The sequence below is a fragment of the Echiichthys vipera genome (assembly GCF_963691815.1).
Source record: "Echiichthys vipera genome assembly, chromosome: 8".
NCBI classification, from domain to species: domain Eukaryota; kingdom Metazoa; phylum Chordata; class Actinopteri; order Perciformes; family Trachinidae; genus Echiichthys; species Echiichthys vipera.
The window spans coordinates 20,124,353-20,147,046 of NC_139833.1; the positions used below are offsets into that span (position 1 = coordinate 20,124,353).

Sequence of the window (22,694 nt, forward strand, 5' to 3'; positions counted from 1 at the left end):
CACATGAGTACAATCAATTGCTCAAACCACAATTTTTATTTTTTTATTTGTTTTAAGAATCCGTTTTGATCTGTTCTTAATATGTGACTGCTTATGCTTAATGACAGCTGAGATTTGTTCATTATTTTCAGCCAGATTTTGCTGTGCTGCACCGCAAACACATAGGCTGAAATTTGCGTACACAATCTCAGACCAGACGTGAGATTTGATCGTAGCTTCCGCTCACGTCCAAATTGATAAATGCCGAACTTTGCCAGGAAATGGTCATACGCACGTTTTTCTGCTCTACGTTCGTTTGATAAATGAGGGCCATTATGTGGGATGCACACATTAACCCTGCCCAAAGTTACACATGCATAAACTTAGGCCAGCCGATTTGCCCATTGTCAGAAAACTGAATGGGCGTTATAGCTACATTAGATATGAGGCGGTATGGCCCGACTCTACCTGCTAGTTGCCTCAGAAGGCTGTTACTATATATTGTAATTGTAAGGTGGATCAACGTTGCTGAAAAACAGCTTAACGACAGTGCTCTGTGATGATGTATCACGGTAGAAAATAATATCAAGGAAACATATAGGTCTTTCACACGTGAGATCAGAGTTCGTGCCCTGTGTGATCACAGCCTTTTTAGGTTAACTTTCTTCTAATGGCTCTTTAGTATTTTAATCCAAACCATATATTTTATTGTGTAAACCTAACCAAATAACATCCGCTTTGTTGTCCTAATGTGACCCAGACTATTAAAAAGTGATGTTAAGGGGTGATAACAATGACCGTTATCAAATCAAAATCCAACTTTATTTATACAGTACTTTTCATACACATCAAAGTTTCCACAAAGTGCTTCCCAGAAACAAAGCAAAACAAAAAGAAAACGAAAAAATAAATCTCCCCACCCCTTTCCCCCAATCTACAGATAGAGCAACAAATAATTTTAAGAAATTAAAAATACTCGATATTACAGAACTAAAGAAACAAAGACAGAATTAAACAGGATGAAGTAAAAGCATGGATCAATAAACAATATAATAGAAAGTGTAAGTGAGGAAACGCTATCCCCAACACTGAGGAAACACCAGAGGACAAACTCAGGACGGTTGTATTAAAGGAAATGTTAAAACAATAAAATAAATATAAACTGTAAAATGGGCAAAATAATCACTAAATAAAGTTTTGACAGTTGGCTATATCTTGCTGCACTGGCATAACAACATTGTGTGCTACATAGAGGAACAGGAAATCAATATATGTATACTGGTTAATTGAATAAATGTCTGCGTAGGGAAAAAGATTACTGCACCAGAAGTGTCAGTACAATTTTATTTTGTATTTTTTGTGGTCATTTCCTGCCTGCGATTGGCGCTGCCTCATAGTGGCGGCTGCAACCCGGTTTTCCTTGAGAACATGTCAGCACTCAAATGCGCATAAGAGGGCTCTTGAGCGTGCGTTAATTCTAACGTCCTGGCCTAACATGTTTCGGTATTGAGTTTAAGGTCTAAATACTTACTTTGTCAATGTAATATTTAGGGCCAACGCACCAAACCCATTAGTCCCTGGTACTAAAAGTGTGATGAACCTATTTCTGTAACAATAATTACTTGTCCGCTTCTCAGTCGCATTTCTGAGGGGCTTGGGATGCTCAAAAACTCACAAAAATTGTGTGATTGGGTTTGAGCATGGCCAGCAGGCTCTATAAGACCCCTAAACACACGTTAGCCTTCCAAAGTTCCTTTGAAGTTCGAGAAATTTGGTGGGATCATTGCTCCAGTCTCGAAGAACATATCCACTGTTTTTTAATTTTGCCATACATTAATTTTGAGGACTTTGTTACGCACAAAACACCCATGTTGAAACGAGTAATCTTTCTATTTATAGCGCTCAAATATATTATTAGACCCTGAACACATTTTGGATACTATTGGTATACAAAAACTCGGCGCACACATTAAAACCTGTGAACAGCTAGGATTTACAACGACTGGGATCATGTGAGTTTATTGGGTACCACAGCACCTCCATGCACATGGAAAGCCTTAGACAAAATTCTAAAATCCTGTTTACACTTTGTCATTATGGGGTGTGAACAAATGAATTCCTATATATTCATTCAAAGGCTGCAATATAACACAAATACAGTACATATGTATAGATTGATAGACAGATATATTACAACTTATTATTAGGGATGTCATTTTTTACTCAATATCGGCCGATAATATCGGTGGGCCGATATTATCGGCCGATATTGAGTAAAAAATGTAATATCGGGAATTATCGGTATCGGGTTTTTACAACCGATGTTAGTTCTGTAGGCTTCAGCATTTCCGAGTGTACCTGAATGCAACACGGGCCGTTTACAGGCGCGTGCTTGATGACGTATAACAACAACAACACGCTTCACTCGTAGGTTGCTAACCGTGGCTAGCAAGCTTCAGCTCTCCCGGTGCATGAGATGTCCGTGGTTTGGAAGTATTTCCAAGTGTCATCTACTAACAGTGAATGTGCGCTTTGCAATGACTGCAAGGCGTTGGTTATGAGAGGAGGAAACAAGGCGTCTTCCTTTAATACATCAAATTTGATCATCCACCTCAAGAAGAATCATGCGGAGTGATACGCTACATCTGTGCAGCAAAGTGATGAAAAGAAGCAACAGCCGACACCGAGAAACAAACTTTTTCTATCGTTCAAGATGCCGGATTCACCAAACTTGTGGAGCCACGTTATGTCATGCCCAGTCGTAAGTATTTCTCAGACCAGTGTTTACCCGAACTGTACAGCGTTGTTTACAGTCACGTCGAGAAGGTAATTTCTGGTGCTGTATCCATTAGATCCAATACAGGTTAGCATGTTGAGCTTAACTGCTAATTTATTGATTGTATTATTTGTCAAGTTACGGCTCTGTCGTTACTCAGTCTGGGAAAAGAGAACTATGTTTGTTTACTACTCTGGACTGAAGCTATGCATCTTCCTTGTTGTGATGTTGTCTGTAGTGTTGTTTGAGGCAAAATATTCTCTCTAAAAACACAAACAAATAAATGAATGGCACTTTTTTCAATAACTTGTTTTGTACAGACTGTGTTTACATTTGAAAAGACGTGTTGCATTTATGTATGCATCCAGTGGGGCATCACAATAACATTAGGCATAATGTGTTAATTCCATAATAGGTGATATGTGATGAATTTTGGTGTAAAAAGGCTGCATATATCGGTATCGGGTGATATCGGTATCGGAAATTAAGGGTTGGACAATATCGGAATATCGGATATCGGCAGAAAAGCCAATATCGAGCATCCCTACTTATTATCATTAGAAGAATCTACATAGTGTAGCAATGTTGTTTTGTATGACCATTAAATCTGAACTTCATAGCTTCAGAGAAGTATCAGCAGCTGTTCTTCTGAGCAGTAAAGGCTACTGCATGAGCTCAATGTTTAAGATCCCTGTACCTTTTTTAAATCATATTCCAAACAATTCATGCCTAACCAGAACTGCACTTAACAAAAAGGAATACAGGGTAATTGTCCAATTAGAGGAAAAAATGTCAGAGAGACAGAGGGAGAAGAGAATGAAGAAGGTTGGAGAAAAGTGAAAACAGATGAAAAGGATTTAAACCAATTAAAATAGTCTAAAAGCATCAGATTCGTTGCTGCACGAACCAGAGTAGAATGGCTGCTTTCATCCTCTCCAGAGTGTGCTTAAGAGTAACTTTTTTTTTTGGATCAAGCCACATTGTCTGAGGGCAGGTTCAACACATAAAGCATTGGTGGAGCATCACAACAACATACTGTTACTCTTGACTGGGGAATGAGAAGAAAATACAATGCCATAAACGGAGAGAAAAGCAAACGAAACAAAATGAAAATCATCACAGGCGCTCATGAGAGAGCTCCATAATTGACTTATGAAGTTAAGCTAACACTTGAAGTCATAGAGGAAGGATAACAGAATACGGCATGCTGTCAAACACCTGTTTCTGGAGTAAATCCAGTTTTTGTTGGGAAGCATTTTCAAATAAGATGCTTCTTCGAAAAAACAACCATTTATCTCTGTGTTGTTCCTAGACCTTAAATACACATTTATGAGCATCCAGTCTGTGCCAGTAGTCCCTGTGCAGTCATCTAATAACTAAGGAATATGCATTTTCCTGCCTCAGACCAGGTTTGTATTGAGTCTTTTTTTTAGTTTTAAGGCTACGTTCATTAGGTCGTCCTAGGTGGAGGAGCATTGGGAGTGACTGGTCCCATGGTTCACATTAACTTAACTACGGACTAAAAAAAAAATGTTTTCAAAAAAGATAAATAACTTTAAAATGTGCTGTGCTCGTAATACTGGGGGAAAAGGTGTGACCGTGATTGTGGTAACCCGAGGGTAATAATGCACGCACACTTTCATTGTAGTTCTGTGTACTTTACTGAAACTTTGTTGTAGCCAGCCATCCATGTGTACAAGTGGGGAGTAACCGCAATAACAGTCCCACAGGGTACAAAAACCCGACACTAAGGTTCCGGGGTGCAAACCTCTAATCAAGTACTGACACCGTTAAGGCTATAACACTTCTCCCCCTTTAAGTAAGAACATATAAGGTACAAATGAAAACCACATACCTTTACTTACAGTCCCCAGTATAGGCTACATTGTAAACAATTAACTAGAACTTAGTCAGTCATTTAGCTGCCTCTTTAGAATTCAACAGAACAGAATATTGCACAATGACAAACTGATGCTCACATACAATGACAACAACATTGTCTTCTGTATTGCACAGCATTTCTTTTCAACAGTTCAGCCTATCGGGAGGCTTATGCTGCCTCTTTGATTTCCTCAGCCCTGCTGTAGTGTCCACAGGTTCTGGAGCAGCCTGTGCTTCCTGAGCAGAGTTTGAGACAAGAGCAGGTGGGGGAGTTTGAACTAACAGTCCATCAGATGAAACAGACAGTCCATCAGTGTGCTCAGGTGATGCAGGCACCACCCAACAGTCCATAGAGCCGCTCACACTGTCCTTGTGTGAAACACCCTGTGAAACCTCCCCACCCCTATCAAGGCAGATGCGCACGTGATCCTGGTGGCGGCGAACTTGCCTGCTATCCTTTAACTCCACCACAAAAGACACCGGACCTGTCCGTTGTTGAATAACCCCTGGTAACCAGGGCGGGCCCCTGGCAAAGTTCTTTACATAAACAGCGTCCCCTGTCTTAAAGGACTGTTCTTTGGCATGTTGGTCTCGCCTCACCTTCTGCTCCTCCTGTGATCGAGCCACTCTTGCTGCCACGTCTGGTCGGAGAAGATCCAGATGAGATTTAGGTTTTCTCCTCAGTAACATGTCTGCTGGCGGCAAACCCGTTGTTGTGTGAGGGGTAAGCCGATACTGGAACAGGAAACGTGCAAGCTTAGCTTCCAGTGAGTGCCCTGACATTTTTCTCAGACCCTCTTTCAGAGTCTCCACCACACGTTCTGCTAAGCCGTTGGAGGCTGGGTGATAAGGTGCAGTGAGGATGTGGCGTATACCGTTTCTCTCCATGAACTCCTTGAAAACCTCACTAGTGAAAGTGGGCCCGTTGTCAGTTACAACAGCATCTGGCAGTCCATGTATAGCAAACACGCTTCTGAGCCTGTCAGTGGTGACTGGAGCTGTGATGTTTGTCATGATATGTACATCCATCCACTTTGAATGTGAGTCCACCAGCACTAGGAACATATGACCCATAAATGGACCTGCAAAATCCAAGTGGAGCCTTGACCACGGGCGGCTTGGCCACTCCCATGGGTGGAGGGGAGCAGGTGCTGGCATCTTTTGATTACTTTGACACTGTGAACATGCTTTTACCTTTTCCTCTAAGGCGCAGTCCATCCCAGGCCACCACACAAATGACCTGGCGAGGCTTTTCATCCGGGAGACTCCGGGGTGGGCCTCATGCAGTTCGTCCACAATCTGGGCTCGTCCTTGGGGTGGAACCACCACCCTGGATCCCCATAGGATACATCCATCCAGAACACTCAGCTCCTGCTGCCGCTTCGCATAAGGTTTTAGCTCCTCATGCTCAACCATTGCCGGCCAGCCCTGCATCAGCATTCTCTTCACCTGCGACAACACCGGGTCTCTTTCCGTCCACAGTTTGATTTGTTTTGCCGTCACAGGAGAGTTAGACAGTCTTTCCAACAAAAATACAGTTTCAGGAGGTAGGCTCGTTTGGCTTGGTGTCTCTGGGAGAGGAAGACGGCTGAAAGCATCAGCATTTGCATTGTCACTGCCTGCTTTGTAGACTATGTGATACTGGTACGCTGACAAAGTTAATGCCCAGCGTTGCACTCTTGCTGCAGCCATGGGTGGAATGCCTTTTGATTCACTGAACAGACCTAGTAGGGGCTTATGGTCCGTAAAGATAGTAAAAGGGCGTCCGTACAGGTACTGATGGAAACGTTTTACAGCAAAAACTACAGCTAGCCCTTCCTTCTCTAACTGCGAATACCCTTTTTCTGCTGCTGTGAGAGTGCGTGACACATACCCAACAGGCTGTTCATCTCCATCCTTCATGCAATGCGACAGAACAGCTCCCACGCCATAAGGGGATGCGTCACAGGATAAGATGACTTCTTTGTCTGGATCAAAATGCACAAGTAGCGGTGCAGAGTGTAACAGTTTTTTAACCTGCTCAAACGCTTTCTCTTGAGCCTGCTGCCACGTCCATGAGCTGTCTTTGTGCAGCAGCTGGTAGAGAGGGGTGAGCACCGTGGAGAGCTCGGGTAAGAACTTCCCGTAATAGTTCACTAAGCCCAAGAATGACCTGAGCTCTGCTACATTCTTTGGACTTGGAGCCTCCTTTATTGCCCTCACCTTCTCTTCCACCGGAGATATGCCCTGAGCCGAAATCTGGTGGCCCAGGTAGGTTACACTCGGAGCTTGGAACACACACTTACTGCTCTTCAAACGCAGCCCGGCTTCTGCCAGTCTTTTTAACACCTGGTCCAGATTTTTAAGATGCTCCTCTTCTGTTTTACCTGTGACCAAAATGTCATCTAAATAGGCTGCCACGTGTGGGATATTCTGCAGCAGGTTGTCTATAGTGCGTTGGAAGATAGCTGGACTGGATGCGACGCCGAAGACCAGGCGATTGTACTTAAACAGTCCCTTGTGGGTGTTTATGGTCACATATTGTTTAGAATCCTCATCCAGTAACAGCTGCTGATATGCATGACTCATGTCCAGCTTGGTAAATGTTTGTCCACCTGCCAGTGTGGCAAACAGATCCTCCACGCGAGGCAAAGGGTAGGTGTCCAGTTGTGAGGCTTGGTTTATTGTTAGTTTGTAATCACCACATATGCGTACCCCACCATCACCTTTCAGCACTGGCACAATCGGAGCTGCCCAGTCTGAGAACTCAATAGGCTCGATGACACCCATCTGCTGCAGCCTGTCCAGCTCAGCCTCTACTTTAGCCTTCATGGCATATGGGACTGTGCGTGGTTTGAAAAAGCGTGGTGGCGCTTTGGGGTCCACACACAGCTTCACTGTAGTGCCACGTAGGGTGCCAAGTTCGTCTTTAAAAACATCTGCATATTTTTCTAGGATTTCTCCCATCACTGCCACATACCTGATTTCTCTCCAATTCAGGCGGATTTTCTGTAGGAGGTCACGTCCCAGCAAACTTGGTCCAGCCCCTTTAACCACGAGCAGTCTCACTGTAGCCTCCTGGCCTTGATACAGCACCTCCACCTCTATAGCCCCAAGAAGTGGAATGCACTCACCCGTATATTGTCTCAGTCTGATGTCAGTCTTTTTAAGCACAGGTGCCTCTCCAGAGCACCACAAACTGCAGTAGGTTGCTTGACTTATCACTGAAGCTGAGGCGCCTGTGTCCACCTCCATTTTCAGGTCTTTTCCATTCACCTGCAATGTTTCATAGATGGGCTCCGCCCTTGGCTCACTGAGGTTGAACATGTTGAAGGAACACTTCTCCTCAGGCTCCTCACTCTGCAGGTGATGTGTTGCCCTGGGTCTTATCTTCCCCCAGTCTTTGTTTTGTTTATGTTTAGCACCCCTGCACTTCTTTGCTATGTGTCCCTTTTTCTTGCAGTTGTGACACACAGAGTCCTTAAAGCCACAATCATTGGCAAAATGTGCTCCCCCACAACGGTAACATTCAACGGGTTTTGATGGCTTGCCTTTGTTGTCCTTGTACACGTGATGAACGGCGCTTGGCTGTGTGCTACCGTTAGCTTTTTGAATGTCTTTAGTGTTGTTGACTGCCGTTTCCAATGCCTGAGCAATGTCCAGCGCTTTCTTGAAGGTAAGTGTGGTTTCTCCTAATAATCGGCGCTGCATGCCGTCATCATTTATACCACAAACCAACCTGTCCCGCAGCATGTCGTCCAGTACAGCCCCGAACTCACAGTGCTCCGACAGTTGTCTCATCTCCGCCACGAACGCAGCTACTGAAACCCCAGGCTTGCGTGAATGAGTGTGCAACTTGAAGCGCTGCACTATCACCGATGGCTTCGGGCTGTGATGATTTTGCAACAGCGTCACCAACTCCTTGAAGCTCAAGTCACCTGGCTTCCGCGGCGTTGCTAAATTGCGTACCAACTTATACGTCTTAGCACCGCACACACTCAGAAGAATTGACCTTTTCTTTTCCTCTTCAGAAATGTCATTCGCCAGGAAAAAGTGCTCAAGTCTCTCGACATATTCAATCCAGTCTCCGTCCGTCTCGACGAATTCACTAAGCGAGCCGACCATAGCCATTATGAACGTCTTCTTCGACTCCAACTTTACTATCGGCTGCTCTCGGTTTTAATCCTCGTCGCCAAAAAGTGTGGTAACCCGAGGGTAATAATGCACGCACACTTTCATTGTAGTTCTGTGTACTTTACTGAAACTTTGTTGTAGCCAGCCATCCATGTGTACAAGTGGGGAGTAACCGCAATAACAGTCCCACAGGGTACAAAAACCCGACACTAAGGTTCCGGGGTGCAAACCTCTAATCAAGTACTGACACACCGTTAAGGCTATAACACTGATTGTCTCAACACAGCTCTCAAGGACTGTTCCCCAACTCATCAAATACCAATGCCTTGTCACGGCCCCTTTGTGACTAAAACTGAGGTACAAGGTGACTCACGTGACTCAAGAACGCGTCTGGACCAGCTATCAAAACAAGCAAACAGAGAAAAACTTAGTACAAGAAACACAGAGGGACAAAGACTTCTGTGCTCAGGATGCCATTACTCCAATACAACTCTGATCCTGCTGCTTTCAAGCTTGACAGGCCTCCCATGCCTAGTTAGAGTGGCTAACATAGGATTAGATAGTGGCTGTTCTAGGGAGGGACTTATCAAACTTTTTATTTAAATGGTCATCAAATTACAGATCCTGACCATGATGTTTAATTAGCTATTTATTTGATTTGCTTTTATTCATTCTTAATGTTCTCAGAGTTAATTTCAAGAATTGGTTGACATATGGATAATGTATAATAATGTTAAATATTCTTTTCATTCATTCATTCATCTTCAACTGCTTATTCCGGGGTCGGGGTCGCAGGGGGGGCTGGAGCCGATCCCAGCTGACATCGGGCGTGAGGCGGGGTACACCCTGGACAGGACGCCAGTCTATCGCAGGGCACATAGAGACGAACAGAGACAGACAACCATTCACACCTAAGGGCAATTCTTAGAGTAATCAATTAACCTAACACGTGCATGTCTTTGGATTGTGGGAGGAAACCGGAGTACCCGATTATTTAAGAAAGCAGCCTTCTGAGTATCTTTGCACAATCCACCAAGAAAATGTATATCTTCATTCCAGCTCCTCTATCAATTAAAAAATCCCATATCGGTCACGCTCTAGTACTTTTAGGGAAACCACGCAGAAATGGGATTCATACACAAGCCTTTTCAAGGAGCCATACAAACCACTACCAATTTTACTAAATTTCCTTCAACTCTTAATCCACCAGTATACTGTGCTCCAGGTGGACTGTCTTTTCTGTAAGAAATCTCTCGCTTTTTTTGTTTTTTTCTTGGTACAGGTTGGTTGTACAACATAATGTATTCTTTTGCATGATTCTTCAACAAATGTTTGAGTATGAAATACCTCAGATGATGGCTGATCTTGCATGCTTTATTTGAGGAGTGTTGTTATCATGGCATGTTGCTACTGCTATTTAAAAAGGGTGACTTAGAGGAAGGTATTTAAAGGGTCAAGGTCAATTTATCGGCAGTGTGTAGAATCCAAAACACATTAAGGTGCCTTTTTTTTCATTTTCCGATGTCCAAAGAAATGTTTTTGGTTGGAATAAGATTGCCAATGCCAAATATAACAAATTTGGTTTAACAGGGTTTTTGGAAAACATCATTGACTCAATAGTTACTTTGTAAATTGCACAAATGTCTTAGTCACTCAAAACTCAGCATCAGTGGAACTTCCCATGTGTCAAATGTTAGGAGTAGAAAGTGGGTCAGTGCCAGTGACTTAGTAGATGTCAAAAGTGTCCATATACTGTATATAAAAAATAATTAAAACCCCTGATGATCTTTTAAAGATTCCACCCTTTAAAGAAAATGTTTTTTAAACAGACTGGGTTATAATACCGTCCCTTTTATCAATGACTTCATCATTTCAGTTTTTCTCACTGGCTTTATGGTAAAGACTCACTGGGACATTGTGACCTTCCTAGACACAGGTTGGGGCATTAAAACAAGAAGATAAGGTTTTTAATCTGATTACCGTAATAACATATCTGAAAGTGAAAACAAAAGGTGAATGCATCAGTATTGTCCATTAATTCAGTGACACGCCAAAATACTTTAACAATCATATTTGATTTTACTTAAGAGGTTTTATTTAGGTTAAAGGGTAATTATGAAAAACACATACTCTGTATGTTTTTTTTATCCTTAATCCGACTAACACGCCCTCTTTTGTAGAGGCAGAGCTGGAGGCTGATGGGGAATCATTGTCAATATCCCTGGCGGAAGTCACTGAGGTAGTCAAACAACTCCACAGTGGCAAAGCCCCAGGGGTTGATGAGATTCGTCCAGAAATGCTGAAAGCTTTGGGTTTGGAGGGTCTGTCTTGGTTGACACGCCTCTTCAACATTGCGTGGAAGTCTGGGACAGTGCCAAGGGAGTAGCAGACCGGGGTGGTGGTTCCTCTTTTTAAAAAGGGGGACCAGAGGGTGTGTGCCAATTACAGGGGTATCACACTACTCAGCCTCCCTGGTAAAGTCTACTCCAAGGTGCTGGAAAGGAGGGTTCGTCCTATAGTCGAACCTCAGATTGAAGAGGAACAATGTGGATTCCGTCCTGGACGTGGAACAACGGACCAGCTCTTCATTCTCGAAAGGATCCTGGAGGGGGCCTGGGAGTATGCTCATCCAGTCTACATGTGTTTTGTGGATCTGGAGAAGGCATATGACCGGGTTCCTTGGGAGATACTGTGGGAGGTGCTGCGGGAGTATGGGGTGAGGGGGTCACTTCTGTGGGCCATCCAATCTCTGTACACCCAAAGCGAGAGCTGTGTCCGGATCCTCGGCAGTAAGTCGGATTTGTTTCTGTTGGGGGTTGGCCTCTGCCAGGGGTGTGCTTTATCACCAATCCTGTTTGTGATTTTCATGGACAGGATATCGAGGCATAGTCATGGTGGGGAGGGGTTGCAGTTCGATGAGCTGAGGATCTCGTCTCTGCTTTTCGCAGATGATGTGGTCCTGATGGCATCGTCGTTCAGTGACCTTCAGCACTCACTGGATCGGTTTGCAGCCGAGTGTGAAACGGCTGGGATGAGGATCAGCACCTCTAAATCTAAGGCCATGGCTCTGGCGAGGGGAGGATGGAGCGTGAGTTGGCCGGAGAATCGGAGCGGCGGGGGCGGTGTTGCAGTCGCTCTACCGCACCGTTGTGACGAAAAGAGAGCTGAGCCGGAAGGCAAAGCTCTCGATCTACTGGTCAATCTTTGTTCCTACCCTCACCTATGGTCATGAAAGCTGGGTCATGACCGAAAAGAACGAGGTCGCGGGTACAAGCGGCCGAAATGGGTTTTCTCAGGAGGGTGGCTGGAGTCTCCCTTAGAGATAGGGTGAGAAGTTCAGCCATCCGTGAGGAACTCGGAGTAGAGCTTCTGCTCCTTAGCGTTGAAAGGAGCCAGTTGAGGTGGTTTCGGACATCTAGTAAGGATGCCCCCTGGGCGCCTCCCTAGGGAGGTGTTCCAGCCACGTCCAGCTGGGAGGAGGCCTCTGGGAAGACCCAGGACTAGGTGGAGAGATTATATCTCCACACTGGCCTGGGAACGCCTCGGGATCCCCCAGTTAGAGCTGGTTAATGTGGCCCGGGAAAGGGAAGTTTGGGCATACACTGTACAATTTGGGGAATCTTGTTTTTTTAATTCCACCTCATACTGTTCAAGTAAACCACCTAAGATGTAAAGCCAACACCGACGATTTATGTGCTCACATTGCACAGGTGCAATGAGAAAAAAGACACTGATCATGGGGAATCGACACGTAGCTCTGCTTTAACTCTGCAGGAGCATGGCAACAGCTGTCCAAAATTTCTGACATGTCAGAAATTCATCTGAGCGTCCAATGCCTATCACCACCAATGTTGGCGACACACAGTCCAAATCAACCAATTACATCAACGAAGCATATGATGTACTAACAGAGCGTTGAGGCAAAGCTCAGAAACTAAACATGTCGGTAAACGACAAGCATCTTTTTCTCAGAGAAAAGCCTCCAGTGTCCTTTTTATCAGAGAAGGAATACTCTAAGCCTGATAAAAAGTTGCTCGATAGCTGCGCTCATCTCATCCGTGGAAGCCGCCATGTTGTTTACACTGAACAGTCGCTTCTCGGTGCATCACACTTAAAACCGCATCAAAACCAACGCTGATTGGACGTTCACTTGGCAAATGGCTCCAATATTTTACGGACACATGTTACCAGATTGATCTGCGTGTAAAATACAATGGAGCTTGCAAAATCAGGATGGTCTCACAAGGCTAGTACCCTGCACAACAAGGCAAAAAAATGTGTAGCGCGGCTCAAAATTTGGGTCAGAAAGGGGCTCAAAATCCTTCAGTGTATGCCCAGCTTAAGATTTCATTGCAGAAACAATGTCCAAGTTATTGACAATATTGACAATATGCAGATCTCACTGAGACGTATTCATTGGGAATCAGTGTTCTTGCACCATTTGTACAGCCAAATTAAAAGCTTTTTAGGAGAATTAAGACCACAAATATAACTTAAGACCCAAAAAATGATGAAACCATTTATTTGAGAGATGAAAGGAACTTCTGAAAGTCTTGTGAAATCTCATTATCTGTATTCAAAGCAAGACAATGACATTGTTTGAGATATTCTCCAATCAAACTTATATCTTGTGGAATTCATATAAGATTTATTTTCAATATACTTAATTTCAGATTTCCAACTTCATTATGTCTAAGACCATAAGGTCTACGGACATTTGTTATGCCAAATATTAGGTTATGTTTAAAATAATAAAATAAAATAAACAAAGTTTGGCACTTTGTTGATTAAAATAACATCATCTTCGAAGTCATGCCCTCCCTCTCTCTCCCCCCCCATGTCCTGTCAATCTTCAGCTGTACTAAAAATAAAGACATAAAAAGCCGTAATAAAAATTTTAAAACCAAATGTTTTAAGAGTGAGTTTAGTGGATAAAATGAGTCGAACCGAGTGCCAATGCTTGGTTGGAATGAAGACCTGCAGCCCCCGAGGCTTGGGATAGTTTGCACATGCATGCCCTATGCTAAACATTCCTGACTTCTTGTCCTGCACAAATTCTATGATGTGGGCCTTAATTTTTTTTGCACACACACATCTGGCTCAGAGTGCATCTTTTACGGGCACATCATGTTTCAGACATCTTTTCAGTGGGCACGTTAATAGAATGTTCTGACTTTTTTTGACAGAGCACTTTCGCAGTCCTGCATGAACAGTAATGCATCACGCTCACTCCCACCAGCAAAAAATCTAGTCAAAACTTAATAAAATAATAAATGTTTTTTTTATAACTTGATTGAACTGTCCTTCTCAGCAGAACATTTATTAAAGCCAGACAAAGTACTCTTCCTTTAAACTCACAATGATTTCTTATCCAAATCTACCACAGGCACAAAACAATAACATGATCATTTCCGTGGCTGATATGTGTATCCTAATCACTTTTAGAAAAGCAGTCTAAAAACAGAAAACAGCATTCTGTTATTTTTAACACTGTTTTCATCTGTGTTACACAAACACATGAAATAAATTGAAATAAATGAAAATGAATTTGAGGCTGAGGAGTTAATTACCAATTTCCTTGGCTGCCAGAAGTAGGCTCTTCAGTTCCTGACTGGCAGCTTGCTGTTTAGCTTTGTCCTGATGCTCAGAGCAGAAATGGGCAATCTTCTGCCACGTCAAACCCTCTCTGGCAAACAGCTCCCGTCTCTTGAGTCGTTTGGTCTAACATGAGCCAAAGGGAGAAATACAATTAGATTTCAAGGAGAACAGTAGCACTTGCTTATAATGACAGGTATTTCCAATTGCCCACATAACCTTAGATAAGACCAATATACCCATTCAGTTTGCCAATGTATCACGCAGTTTTTCAAACCAGGACGTGGTGCAGTCAGTCACTGAGATAGTGTAGTTCATCTAACATATAAGACCATGTCTGCTTTCTGTGACATGTATTGAACCCAAAATGTTTCTAATTTGATCAAACTGAAGTCCATCCACCTAACTAGAGTAATTCATTTAATTTCTTTATTCATAAAGACAAAGGCATTTCTGTAAATAAGCTATGGTTAGCCAGCTGTTACATTTTTAGAATCAGAATCAGAAAATACTTTAATAATCCCAGGGGAAAATTGTTTTCATTTCAAACTCCAGCTATACAAATAACATATTTAACAACAATATTATACAGAACATATATTTTTAAAAACAGAAATACAAAACAGTATATATATATATATATATATATATATATATATATATATATATATATATATGCACACAAAGTATATGGTGTATATATAACTATAAATATACCTGTATATATAAAACATCAAATTAACAATAGTAATATATACAGATTAAAAGTACTGTAATAATGTGCAAAGTACTGTAAAAATGTGCAAAGAACAAATTGTTTATGATTGAGTCCATATTACAGAGAGGGGGTCTCCTAGGGATGCTTTGTATAGTTTAATGACCACAGTCAGGAAAGATTTCCTGTGGTGCATCTGGGTGCGAGAAGTCTCCTGCTGAAGGTGTGTCGTAGAGAGGTTGGGAGACATTGTCCAGAATAGACCAGAGCCTGGACAGCATCCTCCTCTCTGCCACGGTCGTCAGGGTGTCCAGCTCCTCCCCAACGACATCACCGGCCCTCCTGATCAGTTTGCTTTGTCTGTTGGTGTCTGCGACCTTCAGCTCACTGCCCCAGCATGTGACAGCGAAGAAGATCACACTGGCCACAACAGACTCATAAAACATCCTCAGAATCGCCTGGCAGATGTTAAAGAACCTTCATTTTCATTTTCAACATGTACTTTACATCATTTCCACTGAAGCCCAAGCTTCTTCAGACTCTCAATGCTGAAGTCTTTCAAACTCTACAAGCCTGTGGTTTTCTGTTAAAAATATGCATTAGAAAATGACCCTGGTGACATCATCAAGGTTATTCTCTTAAGCCCAGTTCAGACCAACAATTTGCAACACAATGCGTTGAAACTTGCGACTACTTGCAACGTGCAGTTCTGCAACGTTCTAAAACCTGCCCGTTCAGACCAATGTGCCGAGATGGTGTATCATCTCCATAGCAACACCTCTCTATACTTACTTCCGTTCTAACCACCAACTTTCCAGTCTTTTTTTCATAACTGAATATAATTTGTAGCATTAGAAAATATGAATGAGAACAGAGACAGTGAAATACTCGCTACAGCTGAATTTCTATAGAGATGAAACTGAGAAAATACCGTTTTATTTCCCTGATTCACAGCTTTGTTCTGGATTACGGGGCTCCCTCTCCTAATTCACTGTATCTCTCTCGCGCTGACGACATCAGCCGGTTAGATTTGCAACGAGTTGGGTCAGTTCACACCGCTGCAACTCTCACCCGGACGTTCTAAAACAGTTGCGGTGCCGAACTATGGTCTGAACTGGGCTTTAGACATAACAGAACTAATCCAGAGCCATAAGTCATAGAGTGTGGTCTTTACCTAGTTTGTAAAGTGTCCTGAGATAACTTTTGTTATGATTTGGCACTATAAATAAAATAAGAAAGTCACATGTCATTTGTGTCGTTTGAAATAAATCAATACATTAGTATGGATTTATTTCAAACGACATCAAAGGAGAGATGTTTAGTTAGTATTATTTCAGTTATGATCCTGTGTTTATGAGATAGTATGAGATAGTATTAATATGCTCGTCATGTATTTTGACATTTTTTAGTAATAACTAATGGCTTAGAGTTTACTTCCCAAATTTTTTTTTCAAGCAAACACACAACAATGAATAAATCAACAAATTCACCTAAGAGGGGAGCACCATTATAAGAACAAACTGGGTATGATTTGATACTAGTGCCCATACACCTGCATTTTGGTTCTGATACCTTATTTATGCTATTTTTGATCACGTTTTCACATTGTCGTTACACATGTATCCCTAGTACTTCCATTGAAAGTCAGTGTTAATGAGAATAACTTTATTGTTTTTTAGGCTTCTGCCATGAGAGCAGTGAGGTATTAAATTTGAGCAAGTCTGACAGTTCGGGCTCTGAGGTCAGGGGAAGCATTAACATAATGACTCCATTACAATCCGCATCTCCATGTCATTTCAACACAAGCTGAGAGATAATCTCAGAGTGACTTCAGCCATCTTTTCCCTGGAGAAGCACTTTTTCTGATGAGAGGATTTAACTGGAGGTGAGCCAGGTAAAAGTGAATGGCTAAATACAGCTCACAATTGCATTTCAAGTCTCAGGAAGAGGCGACTGCTCCGAGAAGAAAAACATTGAGATGGAGTGAAAAGATAGGAGCTGCCTTGGTTACTTAAAAAAACATGCCAGTATAGCAGTGGAATAGCCACAGTGGCTATTCTATCAAATTATGAACAATAAAAATAACAATATTTTAGAATAAATCAAGTATGTATAATTTGTTTTCTAATTTTGATCTCCAGTGTGTATGCCAGATGTCTAGTGGAAGATATCTGGCATATATATTGATATGCAGGGTCAACATACTAACACTACTATGCGATGAACATGTAGCATGAGGTGTGACTGTGCTTTTCACCTTTGCTGCCTGTTGAGAGTCTGGGACACACTCCAGTCAACTTTGTACAGAGTGGGTTTGTGTTAATATTGCTACTAGTTGTCATAAGCCACAAGAATATTATGTGTCTTCTATTAACCAGTGACATGTCGTAAAAAGCTTTGGACATGCAGGAAGAAGTGTCACTGATATACCTGTATATGCTTTGCTGTTTTCCAGCAAGTTATTTGTTTTCTGCTCCATAACTGATCAGTAAGCATCACTCTCACATTGTGGGTTCTAATCACATAACTGTACACTTCAGCCAGTGTTTCTCACACCAAAATTAGGTGATGGAATTTTAATCTTAAAGTAAAACAGAGTCTACATGTGTGTTTTTGGATATTCCATTCATCCAAAATGAAAACATTTGGATTTTTCCACGTGGAAGGGAAAAAAGAGCCATACAGTATGTAAGTTGTGTAATCAAAGATAAAAAGATTTTGTTAATTAAACTAACATGCATAATATTACTTGCTTGCTTGAGCTGGAAGAAAAACAGCACACATCTCTTGAATATTCAGTGTGAGATAATATACTGACTTGATTCTCGAGACTTTTGTCATGATGGATATTGTTGATTTAGCTTCACAGATTTAAAGTCAGTTTAATTGTAATATTACTGAGCCTGTGAATTCAGGTGTATAATATTTTCTGTCAAGTCTGAGAAAATAACCCCTGTTAGGAATGGGCAATATGAAGGTATTACAGTATACCAGGGAAATTAGAAATCCCCAAATCATCAATACAATCAAAAATAAAGATGCTCCTCCTTCTATTAAACTGACTTAAAACGGCATAGAATTCAGCACATTTCCTTATACTTTGGGATCCAAACAACTTACTAATGATAATGAGACCTCTGTTCTATCAATAGTGTTAAAATTAGTGCCACAATAGAGACGATAAAAGGTGTTTTCACTGCTCTCTCTCGAAGTCATTCATTAGTCATTCATTTAGGAGCCTAATGAGTGGTAACCGTTACTATGGCAACAGCTGATAGTTGATGTTAGCTGTGTTAATTTGGCTTAAAACAAACTATTGTATTTCTACAAAGCTAAACAAAAATAACTAACACTGCCTAACAGCAGATACTCTAGATCAGGGGTGTCAAACTCAGGCCCGTGAGCCAAATCTGGCCTGCGGTGTAATTATATTTGGCCCGCAAAATAATATCAAGGCTCTATGAGAGCTGGCCCGTGAGTATAAAGCACATACACGTCTACTTTTCTGTTAACAAACATGAGCATCCATGCTACCAGTCTCTTCAGACAAACTTAATCCACCCCTCCCCAAAAACGGCCAAAAGAAAGATGGAAAACAGGAGCTTTCAGCACCGGAGGGAGGCAGATTATCTGTTTATGAAGGTAAAGAGCTGTTTGTCTCATCTGCAGAGCCACCATGGCTGTAACAAAAGAAAAAAAATAGGAAACACCACGATATATATATTGTAGATATTGAGTTTGGCCCGCAACTTTGTCCCAGTTTTCAAATTTGGCCCACTGTGAATTTGAGTTTGACACCACTGCTCTAGATCTTAACTGCTGTGTCCAGAGGCGTATTAGGGCAAGGTATGAAAAAAATATATATAACGGACCCGGGGGACAGGGGTAATATTTCGAGGAAAAAAAGTTGCAGATTAACGAGGTTAAAAAGTAGCAAATCTATGAGAAAAAAATCCCAGATTCAGACCTTCATTCTTTCTAAACTTCAAAAGAAAGTATTTTTCAGAGTTTGCTGCAGACATAGTAGTGATGTAGTTCAACAGTGAGTGTAAAACAAAACACTGTTTTGAATCTACCTTGAATCTCGTAAATCTGCAACTTTTTTCTCGTAGATTTGCTACTTTTTAATCTCATAAATCTGCAACTTTTCTCTAAAATATTAACCCACTCCCCCAGGTCACTCCCCCCCCCCCCCCCCCCAATACTTAGCCCTAATACGCCATTGTAGTTGTGTGATCACGTCAGACACTAAAAATAAGAAAACTTTGAAAAAAATAAATAAAAAAGCTGAGACCCTTGGTAGTTACGTTAGACTCATCCTGTATCATGATTTACCAACATCTTCTTGCCATAAAGCTTAACTTGGTACATAAATCTAACAAAAGCAATGAAGGGTCATAGAAGGGTCATTAATTGTGCTTAATGTGACTTTGATGAAGAAAAATAAAATTTGAAATGAGATGTTCCCACAGTTGCTTTACCAGTGTAAAGGAACTGACAAGATTATATTTCATTGGAATTGTATTTTGTGAAATTTCATGTGACAAACTGATTTTCTAGGTCTCTCTTATGGTCATCAAATTCCATGACAACCAACAATGAATGTATCCTACTAACAAGTAGTGTGTTTCAAAAGCCTGACATATCCCAGTCCTCTCTGCCATCAAGCTCCATCCAAAAATCTAATTAAAACACATCATTGAGCCATACTGTTGCACTAAGTAAATGTTCCTTCATTATCATAAACACGCGCACACGCGCACACACGCACCACGCACACACACACACACACAAATATAGGGGTCATTTGCTCAGGCTGTATTAACCCTGTCATATTGCAGATCAGAACAGTTTTACCATATCATAAGGGGACATAATAATCAATTAATATGCTAAATACGTACAACTCAAAATGTGCCATGTAGTGAGTGAGATAGCTAGCTAGCAAGTCAACTAATGGGGAAAAGGTACTTCAAGTAAACAATGTGGGCTGTGTGCAAACAAGAAAACAATGGATGGAAATAGATTAACCAAAACTCCTCAATTAGCAAAAACTAGCAGAAGGCATCAACAAGTTATAAAATGTGCACTTTTCTGTTTTTACATGCTACACTGCACTGCATTACTAAATCCAACATCATTTTGTGAAAATACTCCTTTCCAGTTACCTCACCTTCAGATCATAGAGCTCTTCAGTAAGGTCCTCCTTCTTGCTGACATTGGAGAAAGAGCGCAGTGCACCTGTGAGCCGTGGAGGAGACATCGTTTTCTGATGTTCTCATCGATACACTGGTCCTCCAGATTAGTTCTTTGACAGACAGACAGACAGACAGTTACAATAGTAAACTTCCCAGTATGGTATCGGTTTCTACGTGGCATAGCCTATCAATGGAACAGCACGTGTATGTCTATTAAATACACGCCGAACTCCATACAGGAAACTGTCAGTTCAAAGTTGCCTCTCTAAACGATAATCACAGACATAAGGAAGAACATTATGTGCAAATGTAACACATGGTTGGGGTCTTGTGATGTATTCGGCATACAACGAACCCCCGAAAAACACCTAATTCCCTTGTAAGCGATCAGCAAGGAGAGTTACGTGAACAGGGATATATGTAAGAAACGTCAAATTATTAGGTTAACAAAAACTGCTTGGTGGATAAGATGTACGCCGATTTGAAGACTAAACACTATAAATTCATCCAAAAGCTGAAATGATGTTACTTAAAAAAAATACTGTATGTGATCAAGCCAGCTGTTTTTCTGACCTAACATCATTCTCCCCGGACAGTTAACTAAAGAGTCACGTTAGGACACACTAGAGCCTGGTGTCTTGCATTTATTGTTGTACAAACGATGTTTTATTACGTCACGTTTACTAACTTAAACACAACTAAATGAAAGATGTTCACTGACGCTGTACAGTCTGTGTTGCTAGCTAACATTAATGTTAGCATGCCAGCCTGGCTGCCACTTCTACAGCCGTATAACAGTAACGTCAGATTTAGCACTATGAAGAGCTGTCAACAGCAGACGGACTGCGCCGTATAAGCAGTCTGTTAAATAATAAAACTTTATATTTCTACCTTCCCAAGCGCCTTGTAGATTAACTGTGAGGCGCGTGTGACTGCTAGCCTACCGGTAGATGTCAACAGAAGTTACGTGTAAGCTTTGAACTGTGGGTATTGTAGTTTGTGTGACAAATACTTGATAAATGCAAGCCTAAAATGACTACATTACCCAGCTATACACAGGCAGGCCACATCACACAGGGCTGGCTTCTAGTATAAGTCGGCGTACACCCAGACCCATACATGCGGAGTCGGGACTCCAACCAAAACAGGGTATATCCATGGACATAGAAAGAAATGCAAGAAATGCTTGCTAGAATTGACCGGTGCCACCAAAATCGGCCCGCTACGTACGGTGGAGTTGTTTGCTTTCCCGAGGTCCTTTTTTCCCAAGCCTTAAAATGGCGAACTCCACACAGTCGGAGGGCCCTGGTGTTTATAACGAGCACAACCACAGCTTTTCTGGCTCTGAAACTTTTAAACACTCACTGACTGCATCACGCATGCAGCAAACAGAAAACATTCAGGACTGGATTTCAATGCCCTGGAAATCTGTTTTAATTGTTTTCTATAATCTAGCCGTTTATTTATTTTCTGTCTTTTTTTCCTGTTCATCCTTCATGTGTTATTATAACTCTATGGGCTACAATCCAACATAATGATAGAATAGAATTATCTTTATTGAGCACCACAGGGAAAATTCACAGCTTTTCATATAGTCTGACATATAGTCTGTCTGAACCTCTACTAATAACAACACAGTTCTTGTAGGCCTAGTACACCAAAGCCAAATGTAGGTTATATATAAATATACTGGAACAGAAAAAACAAATACTGTCACAGGATCGATTAGATAGAATAGTGTAACTTATTTGTGTTCTATGGGACAACGTTGTCTTGAAGATAGGGAAATTGCTGTATCCAGACCAAACTTCACAATAAAACACATTAAATAAAAACATGTGCAAACATAGTGTAGCAACTAACGAAAGGTAGGGAGAAGCTCTGAGTTAAGCAACCCTTAATAAAAGGGGATAATAACTCAAAAACACAGAAGCAAAATACAGCTGGGGTCAATAAAAGTAGCACCTCACTGATGGTTAGAACTATAAACAAGTACAAAAATAACAATTACAAATATAAACCGCCATGCGAGAAACAGGCACATTAAAACAAACAAAAAATAGCATCTGCATTTTGAAAAATGAATCAACAAACTTAACTAACTGCAAAGGATATTCTTTCTCAGTCCAGCACTTGGATGATGGGGAATGTGTGACTAGCTAAAATAAATAAAACAACCAGCCTGCTAAGTTTTACTCTAAGCATTGTCACTTTTATGAACTTCATCATCATGGTGGTAGTGTCTGGAGATTGGATATATCTGTCTGAGTGCATTCAAGCTGACGTTGAACACATTCAAAAATCACCCCTGTCCCTGCACGGCACTAAAACATCCTACTATACGGATATGGTATTGCAACATTCATGAAAAAGAATTCTGCAATATTAGCTCAGCATATCCCTATGTCAGATTAGCATGTTTTTTTCTGTATTTATG

General features: G+C 41.5%; 1 protein-coding gene across 1 annotated transcript in view; it reads right to left on the reverse strand.

Annotated features, from left to right (window-relative positions):
• Positions 1-21,204, reverse strand: part of ascc3 (activating signal cointegrator 1 complex subunit 3) — a 158,399-nt gene extending 137,195 nt beyond the window's left edge. The window contains exons 1-3 of the mRNA XM_083919139.1: positions 21,149-21,204; positions 20,233-20,367; positions 14,320-14,470 (exon numbers count right to left, since the gene is read on the reverse strand). Coding sequence (XP_083775265.1) covers positions 14,320-14,470; positions 20,233-20,322 — 241 coding nt within the window. The 5' untranslated portion in view covers positions 20,323-20,367; positions 21,149-21,204. The remainder of the gene's footprint in view (positions 1-14,319; positions 14,471-20,232; positions 20,368-21,148) is intronic.
• Between the last annotated feature and the right edge of the window lie 1,490 nt (positions 21,205-22,694).